The sequence below is a fragment of the Mytilus edulis genome, chromosome 1 (genome assembly GCF_963676685.1).
Source record: "Mytilus edulis chromosome 1, xbMytEdul2.2, whole genome shotgun sequence".
Lineage (NCBI taxonomy): Eukaryota > Metazoa > Mollusca > Bivalvia > Mytilida > Mytilidae > Mytilus > Mytilus edulis.
The window spans coordinates 96,336,372-96,353,849 of record NC_092344.1 but is presented as its reverse complement, the minus strand read 5'-3'; the positions used below and the strand labels follow the sequence as shown (position 1 = coordinate 96,353,849).

The 17,478-nt window shown below is 32.1% G+C and overlaps 1 protein-coding gene across 3 annotated transcripts in view; it reads left to right on the top strand.

Moving 5' to 3' along the window:
- The first annotated feature begins 220 nt into the window (after window positions 1–220).
- The window catches only part of LOC139515997 (uncharacterized), a 31,773-nt gene continuing 14,515 nt past the window's right edge, over window positions 221–17,478 (top strand). For all 3 annotated transcript variants that reach the window (XM_071305814.1, XM_071305809.1, XM_071305801.1), the window contains exons 1-15: window positions 221–418; window positions 1,759–1,928; window positions 2,650–2,722; window positions 3,459–3,526; window positions 6,462–6,584; window positions 7,240–7,390; window positions 7,819–7,946; window positions 8,233–8,406; window positions 8,719–8,993; window positions 9,432–9,606; window positions 10,059–10,252; window positions 13,332–13,428; window positions 14,454–14,580; window positions 14,983–15,190; window positions 16,640–16,697. In XM_071305814.1, coding sequence (XP_071161915.1) covers window positions 289–418; window positions 1,759–1,928; window positions 2,650–2,722; window positions 3,459–3,526; window positions 6,462–6,584; window positions 7,240–7,390; window positions 7,819–7,946; window positions 8,233–8,406; window positions 8,719–8,993; window positions 9,432–9,606; window positions 10,059–10,252; window positions 13,332–13,428; window positions 14,454–14,580; window positions 14,983–15,190; window positions 16,640–16,697 — 2,151 coding nt within the window. In that variant the 5' untranslated portion in view covers window positions 221–288. The remainder of the gene's footprint in view (window positions 419–1,758; window positions 1,929–2,649; window positions 2,723–3,458; window positions 3,527–6,461; window positions 6,585–7,239; window positions 7,391–7,818; window positions 7,947–8,232; window positions 8,407–8,718; window positions 8,994–9,431; window positions 9,607–10,058; window positions 10,253–13,331; window positions 13,429–14,453; window positions 14,581–14,982; window positions 15,191–16,639; window positions 16,698–17,478) is intronic.

Genomic DNA, 17,478 nt, shown 5'->3' with positions numbered 1-17,478 from the left:
TTAGTATATTTTACAATTCTATCATCTTATTTGTTTATCTTCTAATCATATAATGGTGTTTTTTGCTAATCTATACAAAATGTGTCATTTTGTCACAACCTGTAGCTTGAGAAAATGTAGTCCAATTATTTGGACTAGAGAAAATACTGAACACTTACTTTCGGACCAAGTTAGACTATCCTAGAAAAGTGCATAATTCGGTGACGTGTTCGGGATCAGTCTTCATACTTTTAGCTTAAGAGCGATTCAACTTCCGTCGTCTGTCTCATGTGACAAAAATAGAATAACATGTTCGGTTTGTACGAGGTTGTAAAGTGCTTGACAGTGAAAGACAGTGACTCTAGTGAACAGAGCATAGTAAATTATGCCTGGCGCGAGGCTGGAGAAGTTAACTTTTTGGCACTTGTTGCTTCCACTGGTAATTTGCGTGGTGTTGTCCTTTCATTTTCTGTTGACAGACACCCTAAAATGTTTGCCCGCTTCCTTATGAATTATGCTTTTGTGTAAGGGTCAACTTCTTAGCTTTCCTATTTAATCAGCTTTTGTCTCCCTTCAATGTACTAGATGATAATTTCGTTTGCCTGACAATGCCTGAACGGTGATGTAAAGTAATGAAAAAGTTGCTCAGTCACTGAGTTAGTCTCGATGCACCAGTGTTATCGTTCTTACTGTCTACATATGCATTTGGAGCGTCTGGATAATCGTGACTATCACTGAGTCGGATCTGAGACTTATGACATGACGATTGCCGGATGGTGACAGGACGGTTGACAGGATGAGATATAAATAGTCATAACTTTTTTGTTATTCAATAGATTTTTTCAATATTTGTAGACCTTAGAGATATTAAACTATATTAAAATCAAGCAAAATAAGTGATTTTTTTTTTTTGAGCAAATAAAGTTGATGGACAGATTTCACACTCTGACTCGCCCATAAATGCTATACATATATCCAACAAGTCGACATCAAGTGTTAATATCTCTTTTGTTTTACAATATTTGTCCATGAAATTGAAGAATCTGTGAGATTTAAGAATATATTGTACGAAAATATAAACTTTAGGTAAAAAACCTGTTTTTCTTCAAAACAAGAGACTTGAAGAGTGCACACGCTGAAATATCTCGCCTTCTTTACTTGATATTATGTTGATAGTCCTAAATATAAAGCTTTATTACAACTGTCACATAAACTTAACATTAACCAAGAAAACTAAACATTGACCAATGAACCCTGAAATATCTCGCCTTCTTTACTTGATATTATGTTGATAGTCCTAAATATAAAGCTTTATTACAACTGTCACATAAACTTAACATTAACCAAGAAAACTAAACATTGACCAATGAACCATGGAAATGAGGTCAATGTCAGATGAACCATGCCAGACAGACATGTACAGCTAACAATTCTTCCTTACAACAATTACAATGTACATGTATAGTTGACCTATTGCTTATAAATTATAAAAAAACAGACCAAAACGCAAATACCTAACACTTAGCAATGAACAGTGAAAATGAGGTTACAGTCAAATAAAACCTGCGCGACTGACATATAGATCATAAAAAGTGGTATTCTAAACAGTCACTTATTTGAAATATATCAGTATGATTGTATGTTTTGTAAACAATAACCTATTTGAAAACTGCTACAAAGATTCAGCTAACTCATGTTTTGATAATTGAACAATTTGGAAATTAAAACTAGTTTCTCCTCTTGTTTAAATATCCCTGAAAGTTTTATTTTGTATTTTAGGAGATATTATATTGAGATATTGTTGCAGTGGGCATGACCCTGTTATTAGCCATATTCCATGGCCAGAAAGCAGATCAATTGTATGCTTATGTTTTGATCCAACAGTATCGTGGCTACTTGTCATTTCTGAGGATGTTACAGTGTCTATTGTTCCAGTGTTATCACTGATGGTAAGTTTAGATACTTTCTTCATCTTATGGCTAAAATGTACAGTGAAACCTGTTTTAAGAGAACACTCAAGGGAGAGCAAAAAAAGTGGTCTCATAAGAAAGGGGGTCTTATAATACAGGTTCAATCTATGTGAAATGCACTACAGGGGGATCTAAAATTAATGGTCTTATAACACAGATTTTTGCTTTATACAGGTGGTCTCTTAAACAGGTTTGACTGAATTGTGGTTCTTATTTTTCAAAAATTCCAGAAAATATTTATGATAAGATTTTTCATATTGCTATTACAGAATGCGACTTAGAATAGAAGTTCCTTTATGATATAAGTTTCAAAATGGATGAAAATATTCAGAAATATTATTTCCTTGTGATATAAAGGGTATTGAATATTTGATCCAAAAGGAACAGCATTGTTTATAAACAGTTTTCATAGGAAATTCTGTTAGGAGGAACGACTAGATGTTGCCACCCCTAGTAAAAGCTATAAGAGGATTTAAAAGTTTTAATACAGGATAAATACAAATTTAATTAAAAGATTTTGCTGTGATATTTGAAACTTTGAAAAAATTAATCTTTGGCATCAACATTTCCAATTTAAATTTCCTTATTTAGTAAGACTGGATTTGTACTACTGATTTAATATTTGTTATCAATTCCTGTCTTAATTTTTATCAATTATATAATGTGCTATCTTATATTATTAACTTTTCGTATACCATAGGACAGTACAGCTAGAGTAAACAGATTATGGAATCTTGAAGATGTAACAGTTCTTCGCTTTAAAAAACAGCAAGGTAAATTGTTTCTATGAAAATATAGTATATATGCCAATCCGTTAACCCTGAACTGCCGGTTAACTGAACCGCCGGTTGAATCTGAACCGCCGGTTGAATCTGAAACGCCGGTTGAATATGAACCGCTGTTTAACTCTGAACCAACGGTTAACTCTGAACCGCCGGTTACCATATCTATATAAATAGGGTTCAATAATTAATCCACCATTCTGCCTCTGATGAAGGTCCTTTTTGAACCGAAACCGGTCAGGCTATGAAACATCACCAGGCGCTGTTAATTATGTGTATTGGCAAATATACTATATTTTTATGCTGTTACATTTTTCCCGCTGGTACACATAATTAATATGGCTTCTACTAACGAAAGCTCCATTTGAGTTAATGTGTTTAGAGACCACTTATGTCAGTACACCTTTCCTATACTGCCTGTAAATTATTTCTATTTTTTAAAGTATGATAGAATGCATTTGCAATGATTGTTGTCCTAAGTATGTTGACACAGAACAGTAAATTATCATGTATGGGTGTATTTCTGTTTTTTCAAAATTTGGTTCCCTGAAAACTAAGGTACCCAGTCAGTAAAATAGACCATTGTGAAGACTAAATGGTCTTCAAAGAACATATTTCACCACATATTATACATAAGGATGGACTACAATATTTATCATATAGCAGTGATTATACAAACATGTCACACACATTGGAAAGCTAACATAATATTATTTGATAATTTCAGGTATACCATCTGTAGTGACTTGGTGGCACACACTGGACGATAGACAGATAGCAATTATTGGAATGAAGGTTGTATAAAAAAAAGAGTCCAAATATTTTATACGACCACACAAAATTTTGCGGTTTTATATTGGTATCACGTCATCTTCGGCAGCGTCTTCCAAAGACGGATGGTTTCCGGATAATAACTTTAGTATAAGTAAACAGAAATCAATAAAATTTTAACACAATGTTTATAACTACAAAAGGAAGCTTGGGATTGATTTTTTGGGGTAATGGTCCCTAAGATTTAGGAATTAGGGGCCCAAAGGGCCCAAAAATAGCATTTATCTAGTGTCTGAACAATAAGTTGTGTATAAGCATTTCAATTGTTCTGAAATTGTACCACAATGTTTAATACCATAAGTAGAAGGTTGAGATATATTTTAAGGGTTATGGGGCAAACAGTCTAGAAAAAAAGGGCCAAAAAGGGGCCAAAAACAAGCATTTTTATACGACCCCAAAAAAATTTGGGGATCGTATAATGGTATGATGTCGTCGTCTGCGTCGTCGTCTGAAGACACATTGGTTTCCGGATAATAACTTTTTTTTTCAGAAGGTTCAATACCACAAAATGAAGGTTGGGATTAATTTTGGGGATGATGGTCCCAACCGTTTAGGAATTAAGGGCCCAAAACAAGCATTTTTCTAGTTTCAGGATAATAACTTGTGTACAAGTATTTCAATTGCTCTGAAATTATATCGCAATGTTTAAAACCTCAAGTAGAAGGTTTGGATTCATTTTTAGGGATATGGGGCCAAAGTTTAGGAATTAAGGGCCAAAAAGGGGCCAAAACAAGCATTTTTCTAGTTTCCAGACAATAACTTGTGTGTAATTGTATGGATCTCTCTGAAATTGTACCACAAAGTACCATATAACAAAGGGGAGGCTGGGATTAAGTTTTGGGTTAATTGCCCGAAATATGTAGGATTTAGGGGCCTAAAAAGGACCAAAAAGAAGCATGTTTCTAGTTTCTAAACAATCATGATGATAACTTGTGTTTAAGATCTCTCTGAAATTGTACTACAAGGTTCAATACTACAAAAGAAAGCATGGGATTGAGTTTAAGGGTTATTGCTCAATGGAATGGGGGTTTCAAAAAGTGGGGGGGGGGGATTTTTTGTTTACCCTTTTTTTAAGGGATTCCTTTTTTTTCAAAATTTTTCAAATTTCAAATTTTGAAAAGTTTCAAGAAGAAATATTCAATTGCACAGTATTGTGCAATAGATTTGTAAGATCTTTGACCCCCTTATTTTGTGACAAAAACTCATATTATGTAAAAAATTTGATCACAATCCAAATTCAGACAGTATCAAGCTTGAATATTGTGACCATATTTGCCTCAGCTGTTCAGGATTCGACCACTGGGGTCGTATATAACTGCGCCCTGCGGAGCACCTGGTTGTAGTTTCAAGTCAATAAATTGGAGTTATCTTTCTTTGTCCAGAATGGTTGTTGAATCACCAATGCTTTATATAATCCTCTTTGACAATTGGAGTTATCTTTCTTTGTCCAGAATAGAAGTTGAATCAACTTAAATCAATGCTACAATATACAATGCAATATTCACTTTACTACCAACTGATAAATTAAAGCAATCTTTACCATTCAGTGACTACAAGCACTTTGATTACCATTCTAGGGTTATGCCCCTTTACAAGTGGAAAAATTGAAGAATTTTTTAGTTTCTGTTCTCTTAACTTAAGTTTGTCTCAACTAAATTTAATGAAATATGTATGTAATGCTTATAACCTCTAAACTCAGTTTAAGTTAAATTTTTGGCAGATTCACTTTTACAGTTTTTGAGTTATGTCCCTTTATAACGTTATATGCTAGCGGGGGCATCATCTGTGTCCTTTTGGACACATTCCCAATTATTTTTTTTTAGAAGTTACTATTAATTAATATTAATTTTAACCATGACTGTATGACATTTTATATTTTAATATTTTATGAAGTATTTAAATGAGTAGTTATTGTTGCAAACTCCATTAGAAATTTGAATTGAGATCATTTTTGGAATAAGGGAAAGGGGGAAGTGAAAAAAAAATTGGGGTGGGGGGTCAATTTTTTTTTCGCATTTCAGATTTCAGAATTTATAAAGAAAATTTCTTCAAATATTTGTTCTTTGAGTGGTTTAATATTCAACAGCATAGTAAATTGCTCAAAAGCAAAAAAAATAATTTAAAGTTCATTAGACCACATTCATTCTGTGTCAGAAACCTATGCTGTGTCAACTATTTTATCACAATCCAAATTCAGAGCTGTATCAAGCTTGAATGTTGTGTCCAAACTTGCCCCACCGTTAAGGGATCGACCTCTGCGGTCGTATAAAGCTGCGCCCTGCGGAGCATCTGGTTATTTTATGATATTTGAGATTTTAAGATGGTACTGAAATTGATTATTAACTAACTTTTACATACGTGATACATAACACTACAGGGAGATAACTCTGTAAAAATCAGCTGAACATTTTTTTTAATCACCTTCTTAGAGTCAAAGTAAATTTTCTGCAAAATTTTATGAAAATTAAACAAGCCAAATTAATGAAGTCAAGGTGTTTGGTACCACCTTAAGCAATTTATGTCAGCTTTGATACTGCTACAGATCATAAGGTCAACACAAATGAGACAAAAAGTACTTGTATGTCACACTGAGTTTATTCAAATGTGTGCATGTATATAAAAAAGAAGATGTGGTATGATTTCCAATGTAACAACTTTCCACATGAGACCAAGTGACACAAAAATAAACAACAATAGGTCACTGTACAGCCTTCAACAATGAGCAAAGCTCAAATCGCATAGTATGCTGTAAAGGCCCCGAAATGACAAATGTAAAACAATTCAAACAAGAAAACTAACAGCCTTATTAATGTTCAAAAAAAGATATGAACGATAAAATTGTTATTGTTGGTACTTATTATTAATCTTTTGAGAAGAAAAACTTGTGTTAATATTTCAGAATGGAAACATACTGTTGGTTGATTTGTCAACAAGGAAAATAGTTTATCAGTTTACCATAGAGACTAGAATTCATAGATTAGAATTGGTTGAAGATGACCAACAAATGTCTACTTATTTAATGGTAAATAAATGTTGTCTTGCTTACTGTGTTTTAAATATACCAGAAACAACATGTAAAGGACATAGTCAGTCTACATGACTCTATACTTTTTCGCAGTTGGATATAAGTTCTCTAACCCTTTCAAATCTGTTGACAATGTTTTCTCTGGATAACAATCTGCTGAGTCACCCTTTAAGCTATGTAACATATTCAGCAGTTTAATTTTTCTTGAAAACTGGAAAAGAAAATTTTCTAGGCAATACAAATGGTCAAGTCTACACATTATTTTGGTCTACATAAATGAATTACTAGAATATGTACATGAAGAATCATATTTGATAATGTAAACAGATTTTAAGACATTAAATATCTTTTTTATGCCCCCTTTATAGACATTATGTTTTCTAGTCTGTGTGTCCGTTCATTTGCTCGTCCATCTGTTCCTCTGTCCCCCTTCAGGTTAAAGTTTGGTTATGATGAAGTTGAAGTCCGATCAACATGAAACATAGTACAAATGTTCTCTATGACATGATCTTTGTGATTTTAATGTCAAATAAGAGTTTTTACCCCAATTTTACGGTCCACTGAACATAGAAAATGAAATTGCGATTGGGGCATCCTTGTACTATAGACACATTTTTGTTTAAACAAATTTTGATACTTGACCTCTTGATAGATTACAGGTCAGCCGTTGGTTCAGTGGAAATTATTATTAGAATGTCGCACACAAGAACTAGCATCACCAGTAGATAAAGAAATATCAGATATGGGATATGATGGACTCAGTGGAAGAAGTCTACCAACATTGTCAATAACTCAAGTTACAGGTATGAGACTTGGCTATATAAAAAAACAGGTAGTGTATGTTTTATCTATCTAATGATTTCAGAAAAATGACTATGTTTTACTATCTAAAGATCACACAAAGGTGACAATAGTTAAAATTGAACAGTCATCAGTTTTATCAATGTTGAAAATATCCACTTCAAAATTGAATAATAGATGAATATAGTAGCATGTACTTATGATAAACATAGTAAACACTGAATAAACATGTAATTATCTTATACTTATATTGAGACAACAAATAAATGCTGAGAAAGATAACATTGCTGAATGCTGACAATATTTATGTTAAATACACATTCTTTTAATCTTGTTATTTGATTATTAACATAAAAATTAACTGAAATTTTTGATGTATTATATTTTTGTTATTTTGAGTCCACTGTATCTGCTAATTATTGTATTAAAGAGGAAACAAGAGGCCTGTTCCAGCCACAGAGATTAGACCAGTTTCCACGCTCTGTCATTCTACAACCACAATGTGCTAAAGGTCATCACTTCATAACCTCTCACTGCTCTAAAGAATCTACTTTTCAGGTAAATACTGTTAATTAAAGAAGGAAATTGATTTCATTACCCTCATTGTAAGTGGTGAAGTTCTTAAGGCTAGAGGACCTCTACTCAATAATATAGATTTGACAAAATGTATCTATTAAACACACAAATATTTCAAAATATAACTGATTTAAAATTAGTTCTTTCTCTGAAAATTTGGAAAGTTTCTATGAAAATACAACTCTTCTTCAATCCATGAAAAATGGATACCTCTGAAAAATAAATGAATCCGTGGTAGATGGATTATGCTATGATATTGTTCTTGTAGGTTTATGACAGTAACATAGACAGATCACCGTTATTTGCTTACAAGCTACCTATTGGATCTGACATTGTAATATTGACAGATAAAGTTCTCCTGGCCATGACTCGTCTTGCCAGTGGAAAGAAGCTCTATGTCATAGCCAATCAGAGAGCTGAAACCTCAATGGACCAAACAAAGGTATCAAAATAGTACAGTTATTTGATGAGAATTGTATATTTTAATGGATTTCAATGTCTTACTTACAAATGGTTTATAATTATTGTCCTGTCTGAAGTTTCTTAAACAATTGAAAAAGTAACCACATGATACAATCGCAAAGTATACCTTCATTGGATAGTTTGAAACTAATTTTTCCACTCTAGAAATAAGAAATATGTATATTTCATCCTTCAATTACAATTATTTGGCTTAAAGACAAACTTTCCAATAACTTTCCTTTTTATGTGATGCTATAGGTATAAATAGTTGCATTTAAGATTTGTTTTTCAGGATTTCAACAAAGAGTCAGTTCTACAACAGTTTGATATACCACAAAATGAGCATCTATTGACCATACAAAAGAAGTCTTTTCCATTTTACTGGCATGAAAAATGCGAGGAGAATATGAGGCAAAAATACAACCAGGATATCAAACTTGGATTGACATCATCAGGGTCATGGCAACCAGGACTGACAATGTCACATGATATTCAGCTGACCAATCATACTGTATTAGATGGATGTATAATAATAACTGATTCTGCAGTGTATGAAATGAAACCAAGGTACATAAGACCTTAAGGGATTTAATTTCCGTAAAATTGAAGCTGTTTTATTGTTATCAACTGTTATAATTATTGTACCATATATAGGACTATTGAAATTCATCTTTAAAATAATACTTTACGCCATGACTCAGCCTACATCTGAAAGTGTAATTAATCACCAACAATCAATCAATCATCAACAATCTGAATATGAGTGCAATATTTTTTATTCTATATCACAGTTCTAATACACGTAGTGCTTTTCTCTTTTCAAAAAGTTGTAATAACAATGACTTAAACATAAATTTAAAAATAATTACTTTTGTTATTTGTCAATTAGATAGTAACTCAACAATAAGAGACAATCAGAATTAACCTTTTCTATGCTATAAAGCATTGTATTTTATGAATGTTCTGGATTTTCAACAACCTTCATTGTTGTTTTTTTTGGTGCAGAATATCTCCTGAACGGTTGTTTTTAGAACTGACATTTTACAGCGAGTCTGCACATGTAGAAAACCTTGGAATTGGATTAGGACTTGATGTTAACACATTATATGAAAAATCAGCAGAATATTTACTACAAAGAGGTCATGTCGCCCAGGCTATTAAATTTTGTAAAGTTGTCAAGGTTAGAAAATTATAATTGATTATATTTATCAAACTGTTGAATTCATTCCAGATTCTTGGGCTATTTTCTGCTCTATGGTCAGGTTGTTGTCTCTTTGATACGTTCCCAGTTTCCATTCTCTATTCTACTATATTGACAGTTTTATTTTGTTAAATTCATGATATTTCAAAACTTCAAGAACGATTTATGAAATGCAACAACTTAAATTTAAAAAAAAAATTTATGACTTAAAACTGTAAATTTATCAGGAATCAATCATGCTTCTTTCAATTTTGAGAAAGGAAATAAAAACTGTGAGTTTCAAGTTGGTCATAAATTACAAGTGATTGCCACTTACAATATTCCATGTATATGACAAGCTAATCATATAAATCTGGTACGGCTGCTTATAATCATTTACTTTAATTCTTTTCATTTGTTCATCAATTTTAAAGTTGTCAAATATATTTCAGAGTACGTCATATAAACTAGTCATGTACCTGGCTAAATATGGATTTGTAGCTGATGCTATTTCACATTTAACATTGGCGCTCTCTAATAAGGAGATCAGTACAGCAGATAGGAAGCATGTGTCTAACCTGTATCTTCATTGTATGGTTTATCAGCTACAAGATGGAGATGAGGAGACAAATCAGAAAACATTAATGTAAGTTAACATAGTCATACTGCACTCGTCAAAAAGGATAATATGTATTATGGATTGAAAACCAATTTGTTAAGGATATTGATGATACAGGTATTTGGACTGAAACAGTGTGGATCCTATCAAAACTTACCAAAGTACATATAGATTCAGAGTCTACACTTAAAATTTGTCCTCAATTACTGATTTACCCTTTCAACGCTATACACAGCATATGCCGCCATGACATCTGCTGTTTGCGGCACATGCAGCATAACGATGGATTTTTCATCCAGACTGGAAACCATTCATATTTCATTCATTTCTCCTTTAGTAGTTTTTCTTCGAATGAATTGAGGATATACAAGGTCCCATGGGCACTTGAAATCTCGGTAATTTTTATGATAAAATCATGCAGTAGAAGGAAAATAAAAACGAATATTTTGACAAATGCAAATGGTGGAAAATGAAAAAAGACGGTATGAATATGGAAATATTTCAGCATTTCTATGGCAAAACTGACAACGAGGAATAGTTGAAAGGTTTACCGGTTATCTCAATGTGTTTATTACACTCAGTTCGTGTGGGAAATAGGATTTGATCGATCTGTACGAGACGTAGAAAGGGGGGGGGGGGGGGGGGGAATGGAGGTTGACTGAAAATTTTGAGGCCCAAGCCACTTATTTTGGCCACGTTTACATTGTACGTTGTGTATGGTGCAATACGCTACTGAATCCAGCAACTGGTGTCTTCTTTATTATTTGGCAGATAAAACAATAAAACAACAAAATAAATGAAGATTAACATTGTTTTTATTCTAAATTCAACACAAATACAATAATTTACACCTTTTACCTGTCAATTACCTGAAAATACAGATAGCCTGGTTGTAAGGGTTAATTATAAAATGTTTAAAAAAAAGAAAAATTAAGAATTTATGACTGTTCTCAGTTTGAGATCCTTGTTTTTTTATGCCCACCTACGATAGTAGAGGGGCATTATGTTTTCTGGTCTGTGCGTCCGTTTGTCCTTCCGTCTGTCCTTCCGTCCGTTCGTCCCGCTTCAGGTTAAAGTTTTTGGTCAAGGTAGTTTTTGATGAAGTTGAAGTCCAATCAACTTGAAACTTAGTATACATGTTCCCTGTGATATTATCTTTCTAATTTAAATGCCAAATTGAGATTTTACCCCAATTTCAGGGTCCACTAAACACAGAAAATGATAGTGTGAGTGGGGCATCCGTGTACTATGGACACATTCTTGTTTCCCATCTTTTAAAGCAGTTTACAATGATGTTGTGGTTACATCACCTAGAAACTAAGTACTAAAGGAGTAGGTTCAGTAAGACCCCTTTGTGGCCCCAAAATATAGCAGTTTTACAAAATTGTTAAAATGTAAACATTTAGCTATTTATTGGAAAGTAGAATACTTCAGTTACATACATATAGACTGTTTTTGACAATACAATGCATATTTATCGGGTACTAGAATCATTAAGTCATGCTAAATTACTGAAATCTTCTTAATTTTAGCATTTGAGCTAATTTTTAGATGGTTTAGGTCTTAAATGGATGTGGCTGCATTTGTGTTCATTCTTAATACCGGTACTTAAACCTAAGTTGTATTTGATGATAATACATAACATATATAAAGGTCGAGGATGAACACGGATGCAGCCACTTTCATTTTTGACAAAAACCATCTGAAAAGTGACATATTGTAATGTTCGGGGGTTTTCTTGTCAGGATATACACCCGTAGTTACTTTTGTGGGCCTCCGGTGAAGGAAGTAATAATAAAAACCATGATGGAAGTTCATAAATTGTATTAAATATTATTATTAATTCAGCTTAAGTAATTCACAACAGATAAAGTAGTTCATAATACACATGAATAGAGTTATCTTGATATAAACAAAGACACATTTAATTCCTAAATCCTAAATTATAATTCCTATTGCACTTGGTGCAAGGAAATCTAGTCGGTGCAAGGAAATCTGGTTGGTACACAGGCACAGCAAATAATTTGAGATCCTGCTTGGTGCAGGTTATATATATTTGACCTCATAATTTTATAAGGATCATAAAAGGCTAATATTTAAATATCTAAAAGCTTTCTTTTGAAGAAAAACACTTTTCACCAAGTAATTCCACTTGGTGCAGCACCGAGCAAATCTGCTTGTTGCTAGCCAAAATGTAAACACTGAGTATGCAACTTGGTGCAATACAGCAGACGCAGATTTTAGGATAGTCTCTGAACATTGAATTAAATTCTTTTTATTAAGTTATAGAATAAACAATTACCTTTTTCTGGCCAAATCTTATATGTTTTTATGTCATGTTTCTGCATAAATTTAAATAATAATTTGCTTCATGCAATATAATTTTGATTGCAAGTTAAGTTCAGCGATCGTTCTGCATTGAGGTGAAAAATCCTACTCGGTGCACGCAAACCTTTCTATTTATACTTTGGCCCCGCCCACAAAAATGACTTAGTACACAAGAAAAACAAAACATGAGGAATGGCACCGAAAAGTGAAAGTAACGATAAACTGAGACAAATTTGGACAATTGCGCCTTTAAATGAAGATGATACATCCATTAAATAGCATCATTAGATAGGTTTGAGTACAGGTAAACCACTCCTCTCATAAAAATACCATACAAGGCGTACTTGTGGACATCTGCATGGAGAAATGTGGCACGGAGGCCACAAATGATACACAATGAAAAATACGCGTTTAAGTTTATGAAATAAGGCCAATGGCCAGAGCGTAACAATAATATTGCATATTTGATAGATTTAGAACATGTAAGCTTAAATCAGTTCAAATCTTTCACATAAATTAATTGAATCTATTAAAGTAGACACTTAAGTGTTTAAAAAGTGTCCAAAATCTTTCATCAGATGCACCTGAAATTTGGGGCCAAATTTTGGTCCTTACCGGACCAACTCCTTTCATTTATGTATGAAATCTACCAAATTAGGGTTTTGCCATAAGTGTTTTTCTTCAAAAGTGCATGTTGAGCATGGTGTCCTACTGACACACATTCTTTTTTTTTCTTTTAATTTTCATTTTTTAGTAATTTTTTCTGAATCTGTTGTAGAAATTTCCTTGTTACAGACTTCTACTATGAAGAAAAACAAGCATTAGAACTGTTGGCTGAACACAATCTTCGTGAAGCACTATTGGAGCTAGCTATGGTAATTTCTAAGTAATTTAACATTTTAATTTAACTTGAATATTATTACAGTACATTCCGGTTATTTGCATAGCCTATTTGTCAGACGAAATTATGCAATAAATGCCAAATTACGGAGTCAAATAGACATCGATCAGCAAAGGAAATCTGTGAAGAAAGATGAATCTCCATAATCCACTTAAAACATATTAAATGCTTATTTATTCTAATAAAAGTTATTTGTCTAGTGTCTTACATTTTATTTAATTGTGTATTCTTTCAATAAAGTTTATAAACACATTTTGTTTTAGTTTATTTATGTACCGACTTTTCCTTTACCTGAGATACGAAAATAAAATTGTTCTAAAAATATATTTGTTTCTATGACCCGGATGTACAAATTAAATTGTTACGCTCGATTAAAATAAACTGTTTAACAATACTACACAGTTTATAATCATTTTAAACAATAAATGTGTAATGAACAGCTTTTGATATGCAGTATTTACTGATTGCACAGTGATGTAACACTGTTACTTTAACTTCATTAGTTTCGTATATGCAAAGCAGTTAACAGGTAATGGGGCCCTGCACGGGTTATTTGCTGGACATGAGTGTTGTATTTATTTTCTATACGCTACATGTATGTAACTTAAATGAACTTGAATATCATTTTTATTAATTTCTATAAGTGGTGTAACCTTAGAGAACTTAAATATTTATTTTTTATAAGCTGAATTTAGATCAAGTCTACTTGTTGATCAAATAGTCATTGATGATTATAGCACATCATAGGACATGTTTTATTATCTATTCATAGGTACTTTTTACTCTTTACAGTTCACATATCTAATATGTGCTATAGACAACTTTCATATTCTTGCATTTTCTTATGCTTTTTTGTTTGTCACTATTCCTATGCAATTACATAATAGTATGCACCAATTGTTCCGACCTTATTTACACTGATTGTCCCCAGATATGGATAGACAGTAAAACAATGTATGATTTGCTCTTTAAGTGTGAAATTTCTTCTTTTTTTTGTAGGCCAGAGGTTTGGTGTTAGAAGCATTAGAGATTTTGGTACATAAAGGTCAAATTGTTCTAGAACCATGTCATATAAGTAAACTCATAGAAAAAGGCTTTGCTCATCACCTGATACGGGCTAGTAATGGTAAGTGGAATTATAACAAGTGGCTCAAACTATATATTAGTGATTTAGCTTTTCAGGCAAAAATGTCACAGAAATAATTAAAAACCATTTAAAAAGGTAGATTATTTTAATTGAAAGCTTTTATCATTTTGTCATGGAATGGATAGAATGGTAACGTGCAAATAAAGTATTTAGGTCAGTTTTGATTCATAAACAAGATGTTTACAAAATCACGTTATTTCTTGCAATCCTGCTATATGATGACATTTTTTGTTGCATTTGTGATAGTAACATATTAAATAACAGATTTGTCAGATTTGTCAGATATAACAAAAAATGAACCATTGATTTTTTGTTGTGTGTCAGGCAATCTTGTTTAAAAAAACTCTTCATAAAACTAAAATTTAAAATGTTATTATTTAGGTGTACTGTTAGATGGACTAACTCCAAACAGCTTAGTGAAGTTATTCTGTGAGAAGCCCATTCTAGCCTTCCATAACTACACAAAACTGGTACCTTATATTGGAGACATAGAGACACCAGTGCTGGAGAAATTATGTGAAATATTTGATCCATCCCAGTCATACCTTGGATCTCATTTAGGTAGACAATTGTTGCATTCAAGGACAAGGTAAATAAGAATAGATATTACTTAGATCCAGAAATATCTGTGTTATATGACGTTGTATTGTTTTGTCCTTCTATGTGAATGTTTACATCTTTTACTCCAAAAATACTCTACCAGAGGTGTTTGTAAAATAATTCAAATGCAAAGGTCATTAAGAATACCTTCATTACTAAGTACATTAACATTCATACACATACATTTTAAAAAATAAATTGCAGACTGATATATCAACAAGCAACACATCATATGTGATTTATCAAGCTATTGTGAAATCATCCTCTCCCATTATTAGCTCACTGGTGGGAGCTTAAGTCATCACTTGGCATCCATCTTCATTGTGTCATCTGTCATCGTCTTCTGTCCTTGTCATCGTAAACTATTTAAAAAATCTTCCTCTCTGAAACTACTTGGCCAAATACCTTCAATCTTTAACTAAATGTTCCTTAGGGTATCTAGTTTGTAAATTGTATCCAAAGTTTTGATCCATAGACAATCATGGCTGCCAGGGTTAAAATAGAAGATGGGGTCAAATGCAGTTTTTGGCTTTTATCTCAAAAACTAAAGCTATTAGAGCAAGTCTGACATGGGGTAAATTTGTTCAATTGGTCAAAACTTATCAGCCCTGAAATTTTCAGACATATTGAACAACCCATTGTTGAGTTGCTGCTACTATATTGGTAGTTTTAAGGAAATTTTGCTGTTTTTTATTATTATCTTGAATATTATTATAGATAGATATAAACTGTAAACAGCAATAATGTTCAGCAAAGTAAGATCTACAAAAAAGTTAACATGCCCAAAATTGTCAATTGACCCCTTAAGGAGTTATTGCCCTTTAAAGATATTTTTACACAATTTGTTCAGTTTGCTAACATATAAAAATCTTCTCCGCTCAGCTCACCCTTTTGTTCATTCTATTACCTAAAAAGGTGTAAAAAAAATACAGTATAGTCTCAATTAAATTCAAAAAAATTCCTGTAAGTAATTAATTGAAGAGAAGATTGAAACACTAAAGTTCTTGAGCCAATGATTGACAGTTATGATGTGACAGACTGAAGAAAACAGAAGTTATCAGATCATATACAAATGATAAAGTAAACTCCAAGGAAATTTCAAACAGAAAGTGGCTTACTTAATAATAGCTTAAACACTCTTAAACTCCTGGTTTGGTACAGACATTTCCTTATGCCAAAAATGGTGGATTAAACATGGTTTTATAACTAGGTAAAAGAGTTTAATGTAAATAAAATTTCAGCATATAAGTCCAATTGACAATAACACGTCTCAGTTCTAACATTGTATGTAGTGATGATGGTTAAACAGTGTTGTAATGAGAATTTCATTAAGTTTTTTCTTCTTATTTTTGTTTTATATTGATAACTGATATTAAAATTTCAATTTCTGTCATTTTGATCTGTTGTTATTTGATTTGATTTATATCCTTTGTTTTAGAAGAGGGAGTATTAGTTCAATGACATCAGTATCCAGTGAAGGGGATACTTATACTGAGGTAACTCATAGAGCTTATTTTTGTAGTACATGTATTGTAGTATAAAGACTTCCATGTATTGGATCTTAAATTTGTGTTCAAACTATATGTACATGTATTGAACCAAGCTTATCAGGAATAATGCATTGAGAGATCTTTATGAAAACAAAGAATATGATGTTTCGATTCATGACATAAAATCGCTACCTGCAAATGAAAATAACACAAGCATAGGAACAGCACTGTAATTGCTACTCTTCACCTCAAAATATGTGAAAAACTTGGCTGTGAGACAAAAGTCTTTAATTGCAGTTCCATTAAAACCACCAGAATATTTATTTGTTCAAAAAATCTCAAGGGCATATAAATTGAATATGTATTAACCAAAGATTTGACATTAGTTTTTGTGCAGAGTATTATGTATAACACATTTAAGTTATAAAACATTAACAAGTGAATCATGTGTGTACCTTGAAACTTTTAGTTCTTAATTCCTACTGTATGAGTATACATATTCAATGCAGGTGTATTATGAATGAACATTGATAATACAAATGTATGTGTTTGAGGCTAAAGAACAATAAAAAGTGAGGCTCTCTATATGTTTAAAAATTGAACACCTGGAATACTTTAAAGGAATATTTTATATTTTGGGCAATCTTTTTATAAGCCCCACATAAAAACAGACAGATATCATATTGTGCTTCATAACCGACTTTTATTCATTATAGTTATGAACTATTATCAATTTTAGGATTAATGATCATATCTTTATCTATTTTAACAGATTTAATTATCTGTC